This window comes from Leptodactylus fuscus, chromosome 2 (assembly GCF_031893055.1).
Source record: "Leptodactylus fuscus isolate aLepFus1 chromosome 2, aLepFus1.hap2, whole genome shotgun sequence".
NCBI classification, from domain to species: Eukaryota; Metazoa; Chordata; class Amphibia; order Anura; family Leptodactylidae; genus Leptodactylus; species Leptodactylus fuscus.
In genome coordinates this window covers 213,149,829-213,166,753 of record NC_134266.1, presented here as the reverse complement: position 1 = coordinate 213,166,753, position 16,925 = coordinate 213,149,829, and the positions used below count along the sequence as shown (strand labels likewise).

The 16,925-nt window shown below is 40.6% G+C and overlaps 1 protein-coding gene across 1 annotated transcript in view; it reads right to left on the bottom strand.

Annotated features, from left to right (window-relative positions):
• Positions 1 to 12,882, bottom strand: part of COG3 (component of oligomeric golgi complex 3) — a 56,059-nt gene extending 43,177 nt beyond the window's left edge. Inside the window, exons 1-11 of the mRNA XM_075265457.1 lie at positions 12,671 to 12,882; positions 8,332 to 8,478; positions 6,883 to 6,944; positions 6,628 to 6,793; positions 6,208 to 6,282; positions 5,008 to 5,100; positions 4,469 to 4,594; positions 3,814 to 3,894; positions 3,481 to 3,524; positions 2,309 to 2,435; positions 2,023 to 2,114 (exon numbers count right to left, since the gene is read on the bottom strand). Coding sequence (XP_075121558.1) covers positions 2,023 to 2,114; positions 2,309 to 2,435; positions 3,481 to 3,524; positions 3,814 to 3,894; positions 4,469 to 4,594; positions 5,008 to 5,100; positions 6,208 to 6,282; positions 6,628 to 6,793; positions 6,883 to 6,944; positions 8,332 to 8,478; positions 12,671 to 12,829 — 1,172 coding nt within the window. The 5' untranslated portion in view covers positions 12,830 to 12,882. The remainder of the gene's footprint in view (positions 1 to 2,022; positions 2,115 to 2,308; positions 2,436 to 3,480; positions 3,525 to 3,813; positions 3,895 to 4,468; positions 4,595 to 5,007; positions 5,101 to 6,207; positions 6,283 to 6,627; positions 6,794 to 6,882; positions 6,945 to 8,331; positions 8,479 to 12,670) is intronic.
• Positions 12,883 to 16,925: the final 4,043 nt, after the last annotated feature.

The window sequence follows — 16,925 nt, the reverse complement described above, 5'->3', positions numbered from 1 at the left end:
TTTCATGCGAAATGGGGAACGGAATGCCCTAACGTAGAGCGAGTGTTTGTGTGAACCTAGCTTTACATGTATTACAAGCTTTCTAAAGTTTCCTTTTTTGCTTTTTACTGTTCTACAAGGGGACTTGACCATGCTATATCGATGAGCTGTACTTTTACAGCACTGAGAATTAACTATACGCTCAGTGCGATGTATGGTGAGAAAATAGAACAAATTATAAGGAAAAGGTACAAAACTTACCTCATTCACCTTATCCTAACCATGCCTCATCTGTCCTGAGTAAATGAACAAGCGATTGGCTTAGTCCCTGTGCCATCGGCTGTTAATTTAAAGGAGTATTCCAATCTCAAGGATCCTATCTATACTGCTAGCTTATGTAAAGTCAAGAGTTTTTCTAAATGCATTTCTTTAGCAATGCTGTTTTGTTTGTCTGTTATATTACATTATACCCCCTATTGTTTACACAGTGTTTCCTCGGTATCCATCCTGTCCTGTGATAACAGGTCAGAGGGATGAGTCACTGCTTTCTGGTCTGAGTGCTCTCACTATTCTGTTCAGATCTGTTGTGTGGACAAACAGGTCAGCTTATTGTAATTTGCTGATAAAGGCTTGGAAAGTCCTATGAACTCTCTACGTAAACACAAAGATAATATTGAGTTTACTGCAAGTCCGTTCTCTCCGCTGCAGCCGGAAAGTTTGCTGTTCTTTCCAAATTTGTGTAATATAATAAACACTTACTGTGCAATATATTGTGCATTTGATCTACATTTATAAAAGGCAATGTCTATATCTACTGAGGTACTTCAAAGTGTCCTGTCCATCAAACAGCCAAAGCCCACCCACCAGTTTGTTGAAGAATACAGGAATTGAGAAAGAGATACAGCAGACAAAGTTGATTAGAGAGGGAGATGGGAAATTCCCTTTAAGGGATGACTTCAAAAGTACCTCCTGCTCCTACACACAGCACCATCAGGAAGAGACTGAATTTTGCAGCGAACTGAAATAAATCAGGACACTGATCACTATGTCCCGAAAAACAGAAGCAGCTTCTTATGCACACAGTTTCTAGGAACTCCCTACTTGTGCCAGACATAGAGAAGTTGCAATCTGCATATTCTCTACATGCCCCTATACACAGATGACTAATATAAGTGATCGATTAGATTACTTTACCAGTAATCAATATAAGCAGACAGCAGAAGAGAACACTATGTTCCCCTAAAGTAAAAGTAAAACTTAAAAAAAAAAAAAATCCCTCCATAAAAATGTCTTTACATGTGCAGAAATTAGAGACAGAACTCTGAGGCCAATTTATCATGCCTTGTGTGCTAGAAAAAGTATATCAAAAGTCACCATATATCCTCCAAAATTTTTTCCCTACTCTTGTGGCTGGGATAGAGGTAGAGAGGGGCAGGACTTCACAATGTGATAAATGTAATATTATCTGCACTATTAAACTGGTTCAGTACTGAGTGAAATCTTTACTAGCCACCAGCTGGCATGGATTTCAATTTATGACACATAGACCACCTGAGATGTACCAAAAGTATGAAGTATGCCTGTCAATTTACACACATATCAGGGTTAGTTCACACTATGGTTCGAGTACTCCGTTCCCCATTCTAAAATAGGTGGAGAGAAAAGTCCTGCAACTGGACCCGAAGAACAGAAACCCGGACGCTAGTGTGAGCCTAGCATTACCCTGGCACCATTGTTCATTAAAACCAAAGGCTTAATAAATCTGTCCTATTGGATACCTTAAATGGGAAAACAAAAAAAAGTAGGCACGGTCCTTTTTCTGATTACACCAAAATTCACTCTGTTTTAGTTTTTGGAAAATGGAAAAAAAAAAAAAAAAAAAAAAAAAAGGTACTTGAACTTTCGACTAGGAACCTATCAAGTCATAAGAAGGAGGAAAGAAAAAAAGTTATAAGGAAATGGAAACAAAAAGCATGAAATACACAGCTTATGTGTGAAAGAACAAACAGGATCCAGAAAAACATTTACAAATTTACCACATACTCCAATTTTGGTGTTGGTTTGGTGAAAAATTCATTGTAAAGCTGGTGTTCATCTTGGCATACATGGACCATGAAAGCACAACCACTTCTCACCTACAAGAACAGAGGCATGTATTAACTACAACCCCCAAAAAAAGGAAATCCATTTCCCACCTTGTAGTACCAGCTGATCATCTCATCTCTTCAATGGGCCTCTTATTTCACAGTTGTAAAGGGTAGGGGGGAAGAAATGTATTCAGAGCCCAGAAGTAGTAGCAGAAGCCATGTAGATTACACTTCATGCTTACCAACGCACAGTGATCCCTGTTGTTCTGGCTGGTTAGATCTGTAATTGTGCTGGTGATGCTTGGGCTGAGCAGGTTCTCCCGCTGATCTAAGTAGCACTGATGTATTTCGCCAAGAAGCAGCTGATACCTTCCAAATAATATTACAAAACAGGGTCACCATGGGTGCATTGTACATTCTACAGAAGTTGAGCCAGATAATTCCTGTACTAATATAGCACAAATGAAACAGAAGACCGACTGTAGTAGACTTCAATTATTTGAGACTATAAGGGTACATGCACACAAGAATTTCATTTGATGCAGATTTTTCAGGGTTTGCTGGAAATCTCTGCAATGAAATCTGCTGTAAGAAGCGAGATCCTGCAGACTTCAAAATCCCTACCGCAGGTCAACTTACATGCAGGAAATATCTACAACATATAGATAAGATTTTTAGATCTCGTCCACTTAGCTGATACGGTATTGCTCTGCAGATTTTTTGTATGCAAATTCACACTGAAAATTAGCAGGTAAAAGATAAAGAGACAACTCTCAAAAGAGTGTGGGAAATAATGAAACAAGTTTGGCCAAGAAACATTAAACGTGTTTAAGCTGCTTTAAGACCTCTCAGACAGAAAAGACACAGCACTGAAAGCTACAGGAGGTGAATATGTTGTGGGTCACCAGTTACTGACACGAGGGAATCAGCATTAAAAAGGTCTCCTCACCTGGGAAAATTAGCCCCTGTCCACATGATACAGGACGTCTTGCAGATATGTCTGGCCCGACTGCTCAGATCCCCACCAATCAGAAGAACAGGGGGTTTTGCACTTGAGGCAGCCAAGCATTTTACTTGACTATCTCTGGAGCTGTATGTGCCTCCCAACCATTGTTCTATTCGGAACGGAGGCAAAAAAATAAAAGAATGTCTACCAATTGGTGGGGATCCAACCAGACACCTGCAAGTTATCCTCCGATTTCCATAAACCACCAAGATTGCAGGCATCATCTGTATTAGAACACCCTTTCCTGCAAGGTGCATATTTGGTAAAATGAAGCATCATGTAGCGCTATTTTTCTGGAAAGATGAGTAAAAGTAGGACCTGACAGGCCAAATTATTGCTCATCAGGGTCTCCCTCACGCCGTAGGAATCCATTATGCATTGCATTAAACCTATTACAATAATACTTACTCTGGTATCTTCTCTGATCGCTGTTCCATTTGCTCAATAAGAGTCTAGGCAAACAAAGTAATATGGTCACAACATTTACAGACACTGTTCTAATGTCATGCAGAACAGATCAGCATTCAGAATATCATTACTATATAATAATAATAAAGATATACATATCTACTTGTACAAATATTCAGTCAGCAGCTGCTGTCAGGCACCTTTAATATAGTATAGACACCTTTATAGTTTATGTATAGCTATAAAAAATATTCCATATTAAATATCGCATAAAACTATCCCTTACTTTACATGTCATACATGAGATACCTGCAGATGCTAAGGAATACTTACCCTAACCTTTGGAGCTGCTCCCCTAAACTTGACATAAAATAAAGTGAATGCATTGTCAGAATGTGGTGCTGTTGATGGATCCTACAAAAAAAAAAAAAAAAGTATTTCCATCAATCATAAATTCACACAATTATCACTGAATGTATCACAACTAAAAGGAAATATTTACTTTACAGGCAGGCAATAGAAACTTTTGAGTATATAGGCAAGATTTAGCAAAGATTTTCTGACATATCACTCAGACATGTAGGACTAAGGGGCTGGGAAACTAAAAGGGATTTTCTGGGCCTTGCATATTGAATTGAATTGATTTGAGACCAATTTTGGCTGGAATCGGAAAAAGAGATACCAACTCCCTCCCTGGATTTAAGATAAAATGATTATTTTAATTATATTACACAACTATTAATATTATATAATAGGATGTAGTTTGTTACATATTTACTTTGCTTTTTAATGAATTAGAGAACCTTTACTACTTCTGACTACCAATTTTTCCACAGACCAACTCCTTCACAAAAAGTTAACAACCATGGAGTCAAACGACTCCACAGTCCTGTTATATATTCCCATGTGAATTGCCCTATAGACCAACATTGGCTCTGTATTATACAACATAAGCGATGCAAAGCACTCCACACCATTCCGGACATACCCGTTTCATGAGTTGATTTGTGAGGTTCTGTAGAGTATTCACTGTGTAAGTCTTCATAAGGTGCATAGCTTTAGAAAGACACTGTTTAACCTTTGCCATGTAAACAGGATAGTCTTTATAGTTTGGCTAGATGTGCAAAAAAGAAAAAGAAAAAACCTGTATGAACAAAGGCTGTCATCATTTGCAATAAATACATGTGTTAATGTATGATGAAAGGATAAATAACAATAAACACAGAAGGATAAAAGATCTCACAATGAGTGTCAATGAAACTCTAGAAATAAATCTACTCAAGATACAACGTAAAAGCGCTCGAGAGGCATCCCCCCACCCAAGAAAGAAGAGCACTTCATTTGGTGCAAGCCTCTGCAAAATGAAGGGTACAAAGTTTTAAGACCATAGACTAAGAGGTTTCATCGACCACAAACTTTGTAATTAATTTACCTATGATGAGATCTTTTGGGAAATGAGAAAACTACAACCAATGATAAAGAAATAGGTTCCCCTATATGTAAAATGATATGGAACCTTCAACTTACATGTGAGGAGATATAAGATATACAGTCATCCAGCTTTGACAGCATGGGGATAAATCCTTCATTGTTCACAGATAATGTGGGAGAATTCAACTTCTAAAAGGGAGAAAAGATCAGACACAACCAGTTACACATATAATGTCAGAGTAGTGGAAAGCATAAGAGCGCAGCAATATCTCTTCATATCATACATAAAGAGACAGTGTAGCCTTTCCATATAGTGAACCTATGGAGTCCCTGTAACACAATATCGCTGTATTTAGATCTCTGTTTTGTGCTGTTCCTTTATTCTTACTCACACATTTATGAATAAACTGACAAGTGGGTGTTATTATTACCTATGTCAAAGGGGTGTGTCCCGGCACACTGACAATGGCATCTCTGATTAGATAATGTCAGAACAAAGTCAGTACAAATGGCTGACAGCCACGGTCAGTAAAAAACAGTTCTTAGATTTCATTAAAACGCTAGTGATTGAATTTCTATGATGTAATAAACTAGAATATACAATTTAACTTGTATAATATTAGAAATTGGATACCGTAATTAAAAATAATCATTTCATTTTGAAGTCGAAGCCAAAAAAAAATGGAGACTCCTGGTTCGCTCCCAATCATTGCCCCCTCATTTACACAGGTCAATGTGTTGGCGACAATCTAACAATGCATATGTTGTATAAAAGATGTGATCTCCCAACAAATGAGCATTTGCTTGTTTCTGCTGTGGTCATTTGCACCTTTACATGGGTGTATTATCAGGAATGACTACTCCTAGAAACTGTATTCCTGATAACGCACGTAAATGGGTAAGGAGAAAAGCTACTATATTATACAAATAATGATTTATTAAAACATATGTCAGGATAAGTAACATGGCTTCCTATTATACCAGGATACTTTGTATGGAGATTATTAAGAATTTTCTTTTGCTAATTTTCAGGACTTGCCCCATTGACAAGGGAGTGGTAAAGCCCAGGTGTCATTTTATTCATACATTTCCAGCAGTAAATAAGTTAACATCAAAATTCAGAGTTTCCATAAAAAATACTACAGCGTCTGTATTTGGTCAATGTGACATCTTTATTCTACAAACAGGTCACAAAACTTGTTTATAGAGCAGCTATACTGAGAGTGCCTTAATGGTGCCATTTGTGTATAAGCTATACATTTCAGAATCATATCCAGAAGCAGAAACAATACTCACTGTGTTTGTATTCTCTAGTTCATTGAAGTATGAAAGTTTCTGCTGAATGCCTTCCGCAAGGTTGACAAGTTCAGACTGCAAAGCAAAAAAAAACAACAAATGCTACACAGATAATATGTTGTATGTGACACACCTTCATATGAAGAACTCCTATACATTAGCTCAAGGATTACATTGGAATCGGCTACACAATACAAAGATTTAGTTACATTGCTAAAACTGGGACTAAGATTCAGACCATCAATTAGTATAATAATCAGAAGCCTATTGAAGGCTCCCAGGCTTGCCATACAACTGCTTATATTACAAGATGTGGTGGGCAGCCTGTAATAGAAGTATACGCCTAGTGTAATGCAGAATATAAACATAATATATACACACAAAATCACTGAAATGAGGACCTAATAACACAATATATACCTGTTCCTTTAGAAGCTGTTCACAGGCTTCATGTAGTGTTCCCGTTTTTGTGGACACAAATAAGTACTGTTTCTGTAGAGACTCGAGATGCTGAAGAGCCACATTCACATCATTCAATATTGCATCACACTGGTCCCTAAAACCAGACAGGTATTCCCTCATCTCCCTAAAGAAACCAAAAACATAAGTACACATATTTAACAAACCAAAGTAGCATATCCAGCAGCACCAACTACACATCCCATAACATCACACCTGTATTTTGCACCTTCATCTGTATCCATGTGAGTCTGTAACTGGGCAAACCACGAGAAGAACTACAAAAAAAACAAAGTTGGAAATTTAATAAGCCAATACAATACGCTCATGGAACAGGTTGAACAGAATAGCACTTCTACTAAATTTGCGTCAATAAGCTGGTTAAAGGGGGTCGTCTAGCTTTCAAAAATTATCTACAAATACATCCGCAGCAGTGCTAAGTCCTAACTGTTTCATTGCCCTGCTCCTTGTATCAATGTTATTTATATGCAGTGAATCTGTGGGCAAACTACATTTCCCATAATTCATCTGCCTGTTCTTATTTTGTGTTTGCCATTTACAGGGGGGGGGACCTTGCAAACGAAACATCACAGCAGCATGTGACCTCAGATGTGAGAGCAATTTATTCCCTGCGATTTCATTGCGTACCCTTGAGTGAGTACCCTTGTGTAGAAAAAGGAAGGGTACACAGAAAGTGAGAACAGGCAGATGAATCATGAGAACTGTACCTTGTCCACAGATTCACTGCATGTAAATAACAGTGATACAAGGAGTCTCAAGTAAAATAAAGCCAAGAAAAGAGTGCACAATGGAACAGTGAGGATTCAGCACTGCTGCGGATGTATTTGCAGATAATTTGTGAAAGCTGGACAACCCCTTTAACTCAGTGTCACCTCCACTACACATCTTTATCTGCGTTCCAGTTGAATAGGATGACTGGATAGTGCAGCATGTGTTAGGGTGGGTTTCCATGTTGCAGCAACCACATGCAGCTGAAAACCTAGCCAACCCGCGGTGGCAAGAGGCTGCAAAAATGTGTTAGTTACAATAGGTTCACACTAGTGTCAGCTCTTCACAACAGACAGGCAGACCGCTTAAGCGGTTCCATATGGAGTGGTGAATGAAAAAGATGTGCGTGCAGGACTTTTTATCCAACAATTTCAGGCAGCTACTGCAAAGGAGTCTATGAAAGAAATAAGAATGAGGGAAGCTGCTGTAGATAGTGGGGAACCGAGATCCTAGAATTTGTTCAAACTGGATATACACACTGCAGATTTTCAGTTACCAAAAAACAGGCAAGATAGCTGCTTGTAATCCACTGGGTTAGGAACTACAAATCATACATTTTTGGTTGCAGATTTCATGTCATCGCTATGGATTTGCCTCAGATCCTATGCATTGCAATGGGTGAAAGGCACAGGATAAATTAACACTTCAGATTAAATATCTGCACTACAGGTCAATTTCCAACCTGTGTTTTATCACAACACAAGGATGAGATTTGCTCACAACTCATGCGCTTTGCGCCTACTGTAAACACTGGACTTTCCGTCCACCCATTCTGGAGCAAAAAATCTGCAGTGTATACACCCCATGTGTCACAAATGAAATAACTACAAACTACAGGAAGACACTGTTGATTTGTCCGGGTCTGCTAAAACGTACTTGTTGTGCGGTTTCAATTCGATCATCCTCCATTCCAAGTGCTGCGAATCCCTGCTGTAAAATGCCTTCGGTAGACTCTGGAACAGCTCCTGACAAACTTACAGTCAAAGAAGTGGAGGTCAAACTGCATAAATCTTCTATGGGGAGCTGTGGTAAGATACATAATAAAAAGTTACATATTTAAAGTGTACATTCACCTCTGGATATAATCTCAGATTACAAAGAGCAATAATCTATGTAACAAGCCAAGCATAATGAATGACATATTAGGAGTATAGAACATATTACATTACTTTCACTTGGGCTAAAAATGATATGGATTATCCTTGTATCATCCACGAGGTGCGGAAATTATCTATATTATTTCCAAGAGATCACTGGTTGATGACACAGTCAGGTCTGGAACATTTATATGCAGTTATAACATATATATGATATAAATATCATAATCCCGCCTGTTTTATACCAGTGATATCCATGCAAATAATACAGAGAACATGTGAGATATAACAGTTTGATGTGACCCTCCGCTCAGTGTCTCTACATTTTATACAGCCCCGTCCTCCATTCAGTGTTACTCAGGGGGAGGCAGGAGCAGGGTTGCCTCAGTCTGATATATTTATTATAAAGGAATATACAGGAATTTCATGTCAGTTCCTGACTGGCGTATAACTTTCATTCCGCCCATGGGTGTGAGCCAGAGTTTATTAAGAGATATGAGCCTCTTAATAATTCAGGCATGTCGTGTGCCAGTTAGGCCTTTACTAAAGCTGGTGCAGGAAACAGCAGTGTTAATAAATTTGCCCCAGTATCTCTGGCAGTGCTATATCTCCTGGGTAACAAAGGAATGAGTGAAATAACACTGAACATGACCAATGTTTGCTGCCCTCAACATTGAAGCATTGGGAAGAGCCTGATCACATAAGATTGTTGGTGCACATGACTTGTATACTGATGGCCTATCCACAGAATAGGTCATCAGTATGTCATCTGTGGCGGTCTGACACCCAAACCCCACACTGATCAAGTATCCCAGTAATCTGTGGGTAGTGGAAGCTACAGCAGTGGATGGGGAGCATGTGCAGACTGTTCCTATTCATGTAATAAGAGCAACACAACTGCTCAGCGGTGGTACTGGCAGAGCCACTCCTATTACTTGTACAAAAGCAGCCTGTGCGCACTCCACATTCACTGCTATAAATGACACCACCTGGAGGCTGCCAGATCAGCTGATCTATGTACGGTACAGGTACCAGGCCCCCTCAGAACACATACTCAGGACCTATTCGGTGGACAGGATTGGATTCGGACAATCTAAGTTATGTAAAGTGCACCTCAACCTCAATATCATACATACATACATACATACATTTGGCCTTGTCATAAAGGTGAATAGTAAATACCCCATTAGGACACTCTGTGTTAGTAGGTGAAATATGTGACCCCCACTCTGTTATCTATTACACAAAAAGCATCTGGTTCAGAAGGGCCTGGCACATCAGGCTCCGAGTAGTGGGTAACATGAAGGGCCATTGCAAACTGCTTCACCCTTCATCACATAGACCATAAATACCAGAGCCAAAATGGCCATGTTCTGTACTTTGGCTATCTCTGCCCACCAGAAGTTCAGCCACTTTTCTTGCGGCTGCATTCCCAACAAACCCCCTTTCTCTATTTGTGGTGATCTCAGCAGCCAACAGAGAATTATCCTCTATCCGACATGTCATAGCAGACCATATAATACACAGCTGGGATACAATGTGATATAGCCTGTATTGTTATACACACCACACAAGGCTACAGTCAGATCAGCTGTGTAGTATACAGCCTGTATGGTTATACACACCACACAAGGTTACAGATCAGCCATGTAGTATATATGTATATGGTTATACACACCACACAAGGTTACAGATCAGCCATGTAGTATATACACTCACCGGCCACTTTATTAGGTACACCTGTCCAACTGCTCGTTAACACTTAATTTCTAATCAGCCAATCACATGGCAGCAACTCAGTGCATTTAGGCATGTAGACATGGTCAAGACAATCTCCTGCAGTTCAAACCGAGCATCAGTATGGGGAAGAAAGGTGATTTGAGTGCCTTTGAACGTGGCATGGTTGTTGGTGCCAGAAGGGCTGGTCTGAGTATTTCAGAAACTGCTGATCTACTGGGATTTTCACGCACAACCATCTCTAGGGTTTACAGAGAATGGTCCGAAAAAGAAAAAACATCCAGTGAGCGGCAGTTCTGTGGGCGGAAATGCGTTGTTGATGCCAGAGGTCAGAGGAGAATGGCCAGACTGGTTCGAGCTGATAGAAAGGCAACAGTGACTCAAATAGCCACCCGTTACAACCAAGGTAGCCAGAAGAGCATCTCTGAACGCACAGTACGTCGAACTTTAAGGCAGATGGGCTACAGCAGCAGAAGACCACACCGGGTGCCACTCCTTTCAGCTAAGAACAGGAAACTGAGGCTACAATTTGCACAAGCTCATCGAAATTGGACAATTGAAGATTGGAAAAACGTTGCCTGGTCTGATGAGTCTCGATTTCTGCTGCGACATTCGGATGGTAGGGTCAGAATTTGGCGTCAACAACATGAAAGCATGGATCCATCCTGCCTTGTATCAACGGTTCAGGCTGGTGGTAGTGGTGTCATGGTGTGGGGAATATTTTCTTGGCACTCTTTGGGCCCCTTGGTACCAATTGAGCATCGTTGCAACGCCAAAGCCTACCTGAGTATTGTTGCTGACCATGTCCATCCCTTTATGACCACAATGTACCCCACATCTGATGGCTACTTTCAGCAGGATAATGCGCCATGTCATAAAGCTGGAATCATCTCAGACTGGTTTCTTGAACATGACAATGAGTTCACTGTACTCCAATGGCCTCCACAGTCACCAGATCTCAATCCAATAGAGCATCTTTGGGATGTGGTGGAACGGGAGATTCGCATCATGGATGTGCAGCCGACAAATCTGCGGCAACTGTGTGATGCCATCATGTCAATATGGACCAAAATCTCTGAGGAATGCTTCCAGCACCTTGTTGAATCTATGCCACGAAGAATTGAGGCAGTTCTGAAGGCAAAAGGGGGTCCAACCCGTTACTAGCATGGTGTACCTAATAAAGTGGCCAGTGAGTGTATGTATATGGTTATACACACCACACAAGGTTACAGATCAGCCATGTAGTATATATGTATATGGTTATACACACCACACAAGGATACAGTCAGATCAGCCATGTAGTATATATGTATATGGTTATACACACCACACAAGGATACAGTCAGATCAGCCATGTAGTATATATGTATATGGTTATACACACCACACAAGGATACAGTCAGATCAGCCATGTAGTATATATGTATATGGTTATACACACCACACAAGGATACAGTCAGATCAGCCATGTAGTATATATGTATATGGTTATACACACCACACAAGGTTACAGATCAGCCATGTAGTATATATGTATATGGTTATACACACACCACACAAGGTTACAGATCAGCCATGTAGTATATATGTATATGGTTATACACACACCACACAAGGTTACAGATCAGCCATGTAGTATATATGTATATGGTTATACACACCACACAAGGTTACAGATCAGCCATGTAGTATATATGTATATGGTTATACACACACCACACAAGGTTACAGATCAGCCATTTAGTATATATGTATATGGTTATACACACACCACACAAGGCTACAGTCAGATCAGCCATGTAGTATATATGTATATGGTTATACACATCACACAAGGATACAGTCAGATCAGCCATGTAGTATATATGTATATGGTTATACACATCACACAAGGATACAGTCAGATCAGCCATGTAGTATATATGTATATGGTTATACACACCACACAAGGTTACAGTCAGATCAGCCATGTAGTATATATGTATATGGTTATACACATCACACAAGGCTACAGATCAGCCATGTAGTATATATGTATATGGTTATACACACCACACAAGGTTACAGATCAGCCATGTAGTATATATGTATATGGTTATACACACCACACAAGGTTACAGATCAGCCATGTAGTATATATGTATATGGTTATACACACCACACAAGGTTACAGATCAGCCATGTAGTATATCCCTGGAGTACAAGGATTTCCCTGGGTATGGCATGAAGGAGTTAACAAGGAAACAGAAGCCATGTCAGGAAATGCTGCGCCCGGAAACACTAGCCTGGAGGTGTCCGACTACGTCCTAGTCACACATTACATTACACTGCCTGGCAGCCACTGGAGCCATCATCCTCCGGCTGTCACTCCTGTCACTCACCTCTGCTGGAATCGGTATGTCCTCTGCGGCTGCTTTCAGCTCTAGCACGGAGTCTGTCTGTCTCTCTGTCAGGGGGGCCAGCGGCTCAGACCTCCGATCCCATAATGTCAGCCTCTCCCGGGCTTCCAGCTCGTCTGCCCCCGCCGCCGCCATCATCATTACTACCCTGTACAGGAGCAGCCACAGCAGCAGATTCTGTCAGATCCGCTTCCGGGATCCTGAAACCTGGCAACACGGCCTATGGGAGGGGTCACATGACCCGGACATGTTTACAGGGAGTAGACCACGCCCACTTCAGGCGTAGCAAGGGAACTAGGAGGCCATAGGCCAGCACCCCTCCTAATGTGCTGACGTCACGTCTTCCACGCTGTCAATAGAGGTGGAGCCAGCGGATAACTCTGTGACGTGTACCTGAAGCTGCAGATGTCACACTACAACCTCCAGTGTACATGGCCAGGACATGCTGGGAAGTGTAGTGCCCATAAAATGGAAGCATGACATCGCCTGTAATGATGGTTCATGGGAAGGAGGAGTACTAAGGAATGACAGCTGCAGCCTCTTATAAGGAATGGCATCATCTCAGACTACCACTTAAAGGGCTTGTCCAGGAGTTAAAAAAGAAAAGGAAATGCAAAGAAAATAGGATAAAATATTAAAATAACCGTTACTTACCTGGTGACTCCCCAGCACATTGGTAGTCCTGTCCATTTGTTACATTTTCTGTGGTGATAAACTACTCACTCCTGACTGCTGCAGTCCCTGTCCTGTGTGGTGGTGGTACCAATCATTGGCTGCAGTGGTCACATCCAGGTAGTTTGGCCTGGTAACAAAGTCTGTCTGAATCCAATCTGCTACGTGATCAGAGGTTATTTTACATGATTCACTGGATTCCCCATCTGCTGTGTGTGTCTGGACAGCCCCCCCTGGAGCGTACCCTAAACAGATCCATAGGCCCCCATTTACTGGACAAAAGCCAAATCAGTTCCCTTTTTGCCTCTGCCTCTCTAGTTAAGTTTCTAAATCTCACAATAAAGTGACGACATTAAATAAGACGACTTTTATCTTTATTATTTCCAAAAATTGTTTTAAATCAACAAAAAACGTGGAAAAATATTTCTTAGCTTATTGTGTGACTATTCCTCGTCCATGTATCATATACTTAGAAGGTTTCATACTGGTGAGGTCCTTTCAGTGATAGTATACACTGTATACTGTACAGTATAGCTGTCTAACAATGAACTTGCTACTTACTAGACTCCATGACATATCCTTCGATTCTATTAGTTCCAGGTGCATGAATTTATTCTATATTAATAATATGGGATTTGGTATACAGTACTTTATGGTCTTGTCTCTGTGGGTATATTGGTTTTAATTGATTATAAATTAAGAAATAGGATTTTGTTGAATTATTTGTGACTGTATTGTGTGTTCTTTGTAGGCTATCTGGTGTTCATACAGCATAACATCCCTTGTTTAGATGGTTTGTCCAATCTCGAAGTAGGCTACATCACTAAAGCGATAGTAAATCCATAATCAATCATCCTAAATATGCCATTAAAAATCTATATATTGCAATTCATAATAGTTCACACCAGATGGCAGCAATCCCTAATATGCAGCAGTATTCAGTTCATAGAAGATGTAGGCAACCAATGAAGTTGGGAAGCGTTTTTTTTTTTTTTTTTCTTTTTGTTTTTTTTTAGGCGGATTCTCGAGAATGGGGATCTACTTGGTACTAAATTGTGAGAGCCTCATGTGGGAAATGGTAAGTTATCATGGAGCATAGCTAGGGTCTTAACAAACATTGAGGGAGAGTTATTAATAACGTATGCCACCTATGTGGTGCAAAAAAAAAAAACCCCAGCATTGGGTATGTGACTTTGCAAATGCCAGTTGTAACAAAAATTGACGCACCTGGTGTTTTTACGTTACCTTCGCCACCTCCATAAAAAGATGGCATGGTGAGGGTCATGCCAAATTTAACTAAATTTATGCCAGAGTGATGCCTGAAATGTATGCCAGCAAGGTGGCTCAGTGGTTAGCACTAGAGATGAGTGAGTACTGTTCGGATCAGCCGATCCGAACAGCACGCTCCATAGAAATGAATGGATGCACCTGGTACTTCCGCTTTGACGGCGGCCGGCCGCTTAACCCCCCGCGTGCCGGCTACGTCCATTCATTTCTATGCGAGCGTGCTGTTCAGATCGGCTGATCCGAACAGTACTCGCTCATCCCTAGTTAGCACTGTAGTCTTGCAGCGCTGGAGTCCTAGGTTCAAATCCTGCCAAGGACAACATCCGCAAGGAGTTTGTATGTTCTCCCCGTGTTTGCGTGGGTTTCCTCCCACACACCAAAGACATACTGATAGGGAATGTAGATTGTGAGCCCTATATGGGACAGTGACTGACAATATCTGTAAAGCGCTGTGGAATATGATGGCGCTATATAAGTAAGCATAATAAATAAATAAATAATGAGTTGCCATAGATTTCACATGCCTCATGTATCAGGAGCATCCATTGCCAGGGCAGAAATTATTGTTCAGTGACGTAATGATTGAGCCCAGAGGTGCGGTACTGAGCTGGGAAAGCCTGATTTCCCGACTGTTATACATATTGTTAATGGAAAGCAGCCGGCATGTAGCTGAGCCCCTTTCCAATGGATGCTTATCCAAGGGAGGTGACTAAAAATCAGAAATACTTATACTCCCCTCTCCTGGGCTTCTGAGAATTCCCGGCCCCCTCTCGGGGTTCTTCCGGTCTGTGACTGAGGTCACAAGTTCCACATGTTATAAGATAGAAGAGAACTGAAGAAGATGACGAAAAGACAGACGGATCAAAGATACCTAGGAGAGGTGAGTATATGCGTTTGTTATTTTTAATCCCTTCCAGAGATGAGCGAATACTATTCAAAACTCTAGTTTCGAATACCTCGCTCCCATAGGAATAAATGGGAGCGGGTGAACTGCAAAGGGTTAAGTGCTGGCACACAGCTGCTCCCATTCATTCCTATGGAGCGAGGTATTCAAAATTGCAGTTTCACATACTATTCGCTCATCTCTAGTCACTTCCCCTGGGCCTCTACTTCTTATATGCTGAGGTCTGAGAAGACCCCATAGTATAATAGCAGTGAAGAAGAGGGCCGAATATTCTTAAAATTTTGTGGGGTTCACAAAACTGCTAAAAATGCAGAAGTCACATAATGGCCAAATGGAGTGTTATTCCACATTGTACAATTGATGTAAAATTGGTTGAAAGGTTAGGTACACTTTAAATATCAAGAGTACATTTATAAACTCTGGGATTATCTGCTCATATAAAGAATGGAATTTATAATAGTAATAGGATGGTGTGATGTATCCTTTCAGCATTTAGTTAAGGTCTCCCCCCCCATTGGTACTAAGCCATTAACCTGTGACCATCGCTTGCATGGTCATATGTACGCAGTTTCACAATAATCACATCTAGCTCAAACTGGTGAACCCTGTTAGAGGTCAGAAGTAAATGTAACCATTTCCAATATAACACGAGACATTATTTTGGATTGCTCAGGCAGAGAGAAAACTTCCAGTGCCCAGCAGTGTTGTGAAAAATATAAGAATCAGCACAACAGGGGATTGGGGTGTGTACTACAATATATTTTTTTTTCCATAGGGTGCAATTAAATACACTGCTAAAAAAAAAAAAAAAAAAAAAAAAAAAAATGACCCCCTAGAAAAAAAAAAACGAAACATTTTTTTTTGTTTGTTTTAAAATGGCATATCCTTAGATTCAGGAAGGAAAAAAAAAAAAAAAAAAAAAAAAAGTGTCCAAATGTGACGACTCTAGTTTGGCTGAGCCAAATTTGGGCAGGTTCACATCTGCACCCCGGTCTCCGCTTTCAGTCTTCTGTGTAAGAAACTGGACAGGTGACGGAAACCGGCAGTCATTTTTCAAACCCATTCATTTGAATGGGTTTGTAAAGTGTCCGTCCGTGGGTGTTTTGTGGTCTCTGCGGCGAAACAGCTTTTTTTTTTTTCTTTTTTTACGGACACAAAGTCCGATATGCAGGACTTTGTGTCTGGTTAAAAAAAAAAAAAAAAAAAAAATGGTTTCGCCGCAGAGAGCACAAAACACTCACGGGCGGACACTGTCTGCCAGGTTTCCGTCTCCTGTTGGCAGAAGATGGAAACTTGAAAACAGAGACCGGGGTGCAGATGTGAACGCGCCCTTTACTGCATCATAATAATAATGATCAGATGTAAGGATCTACG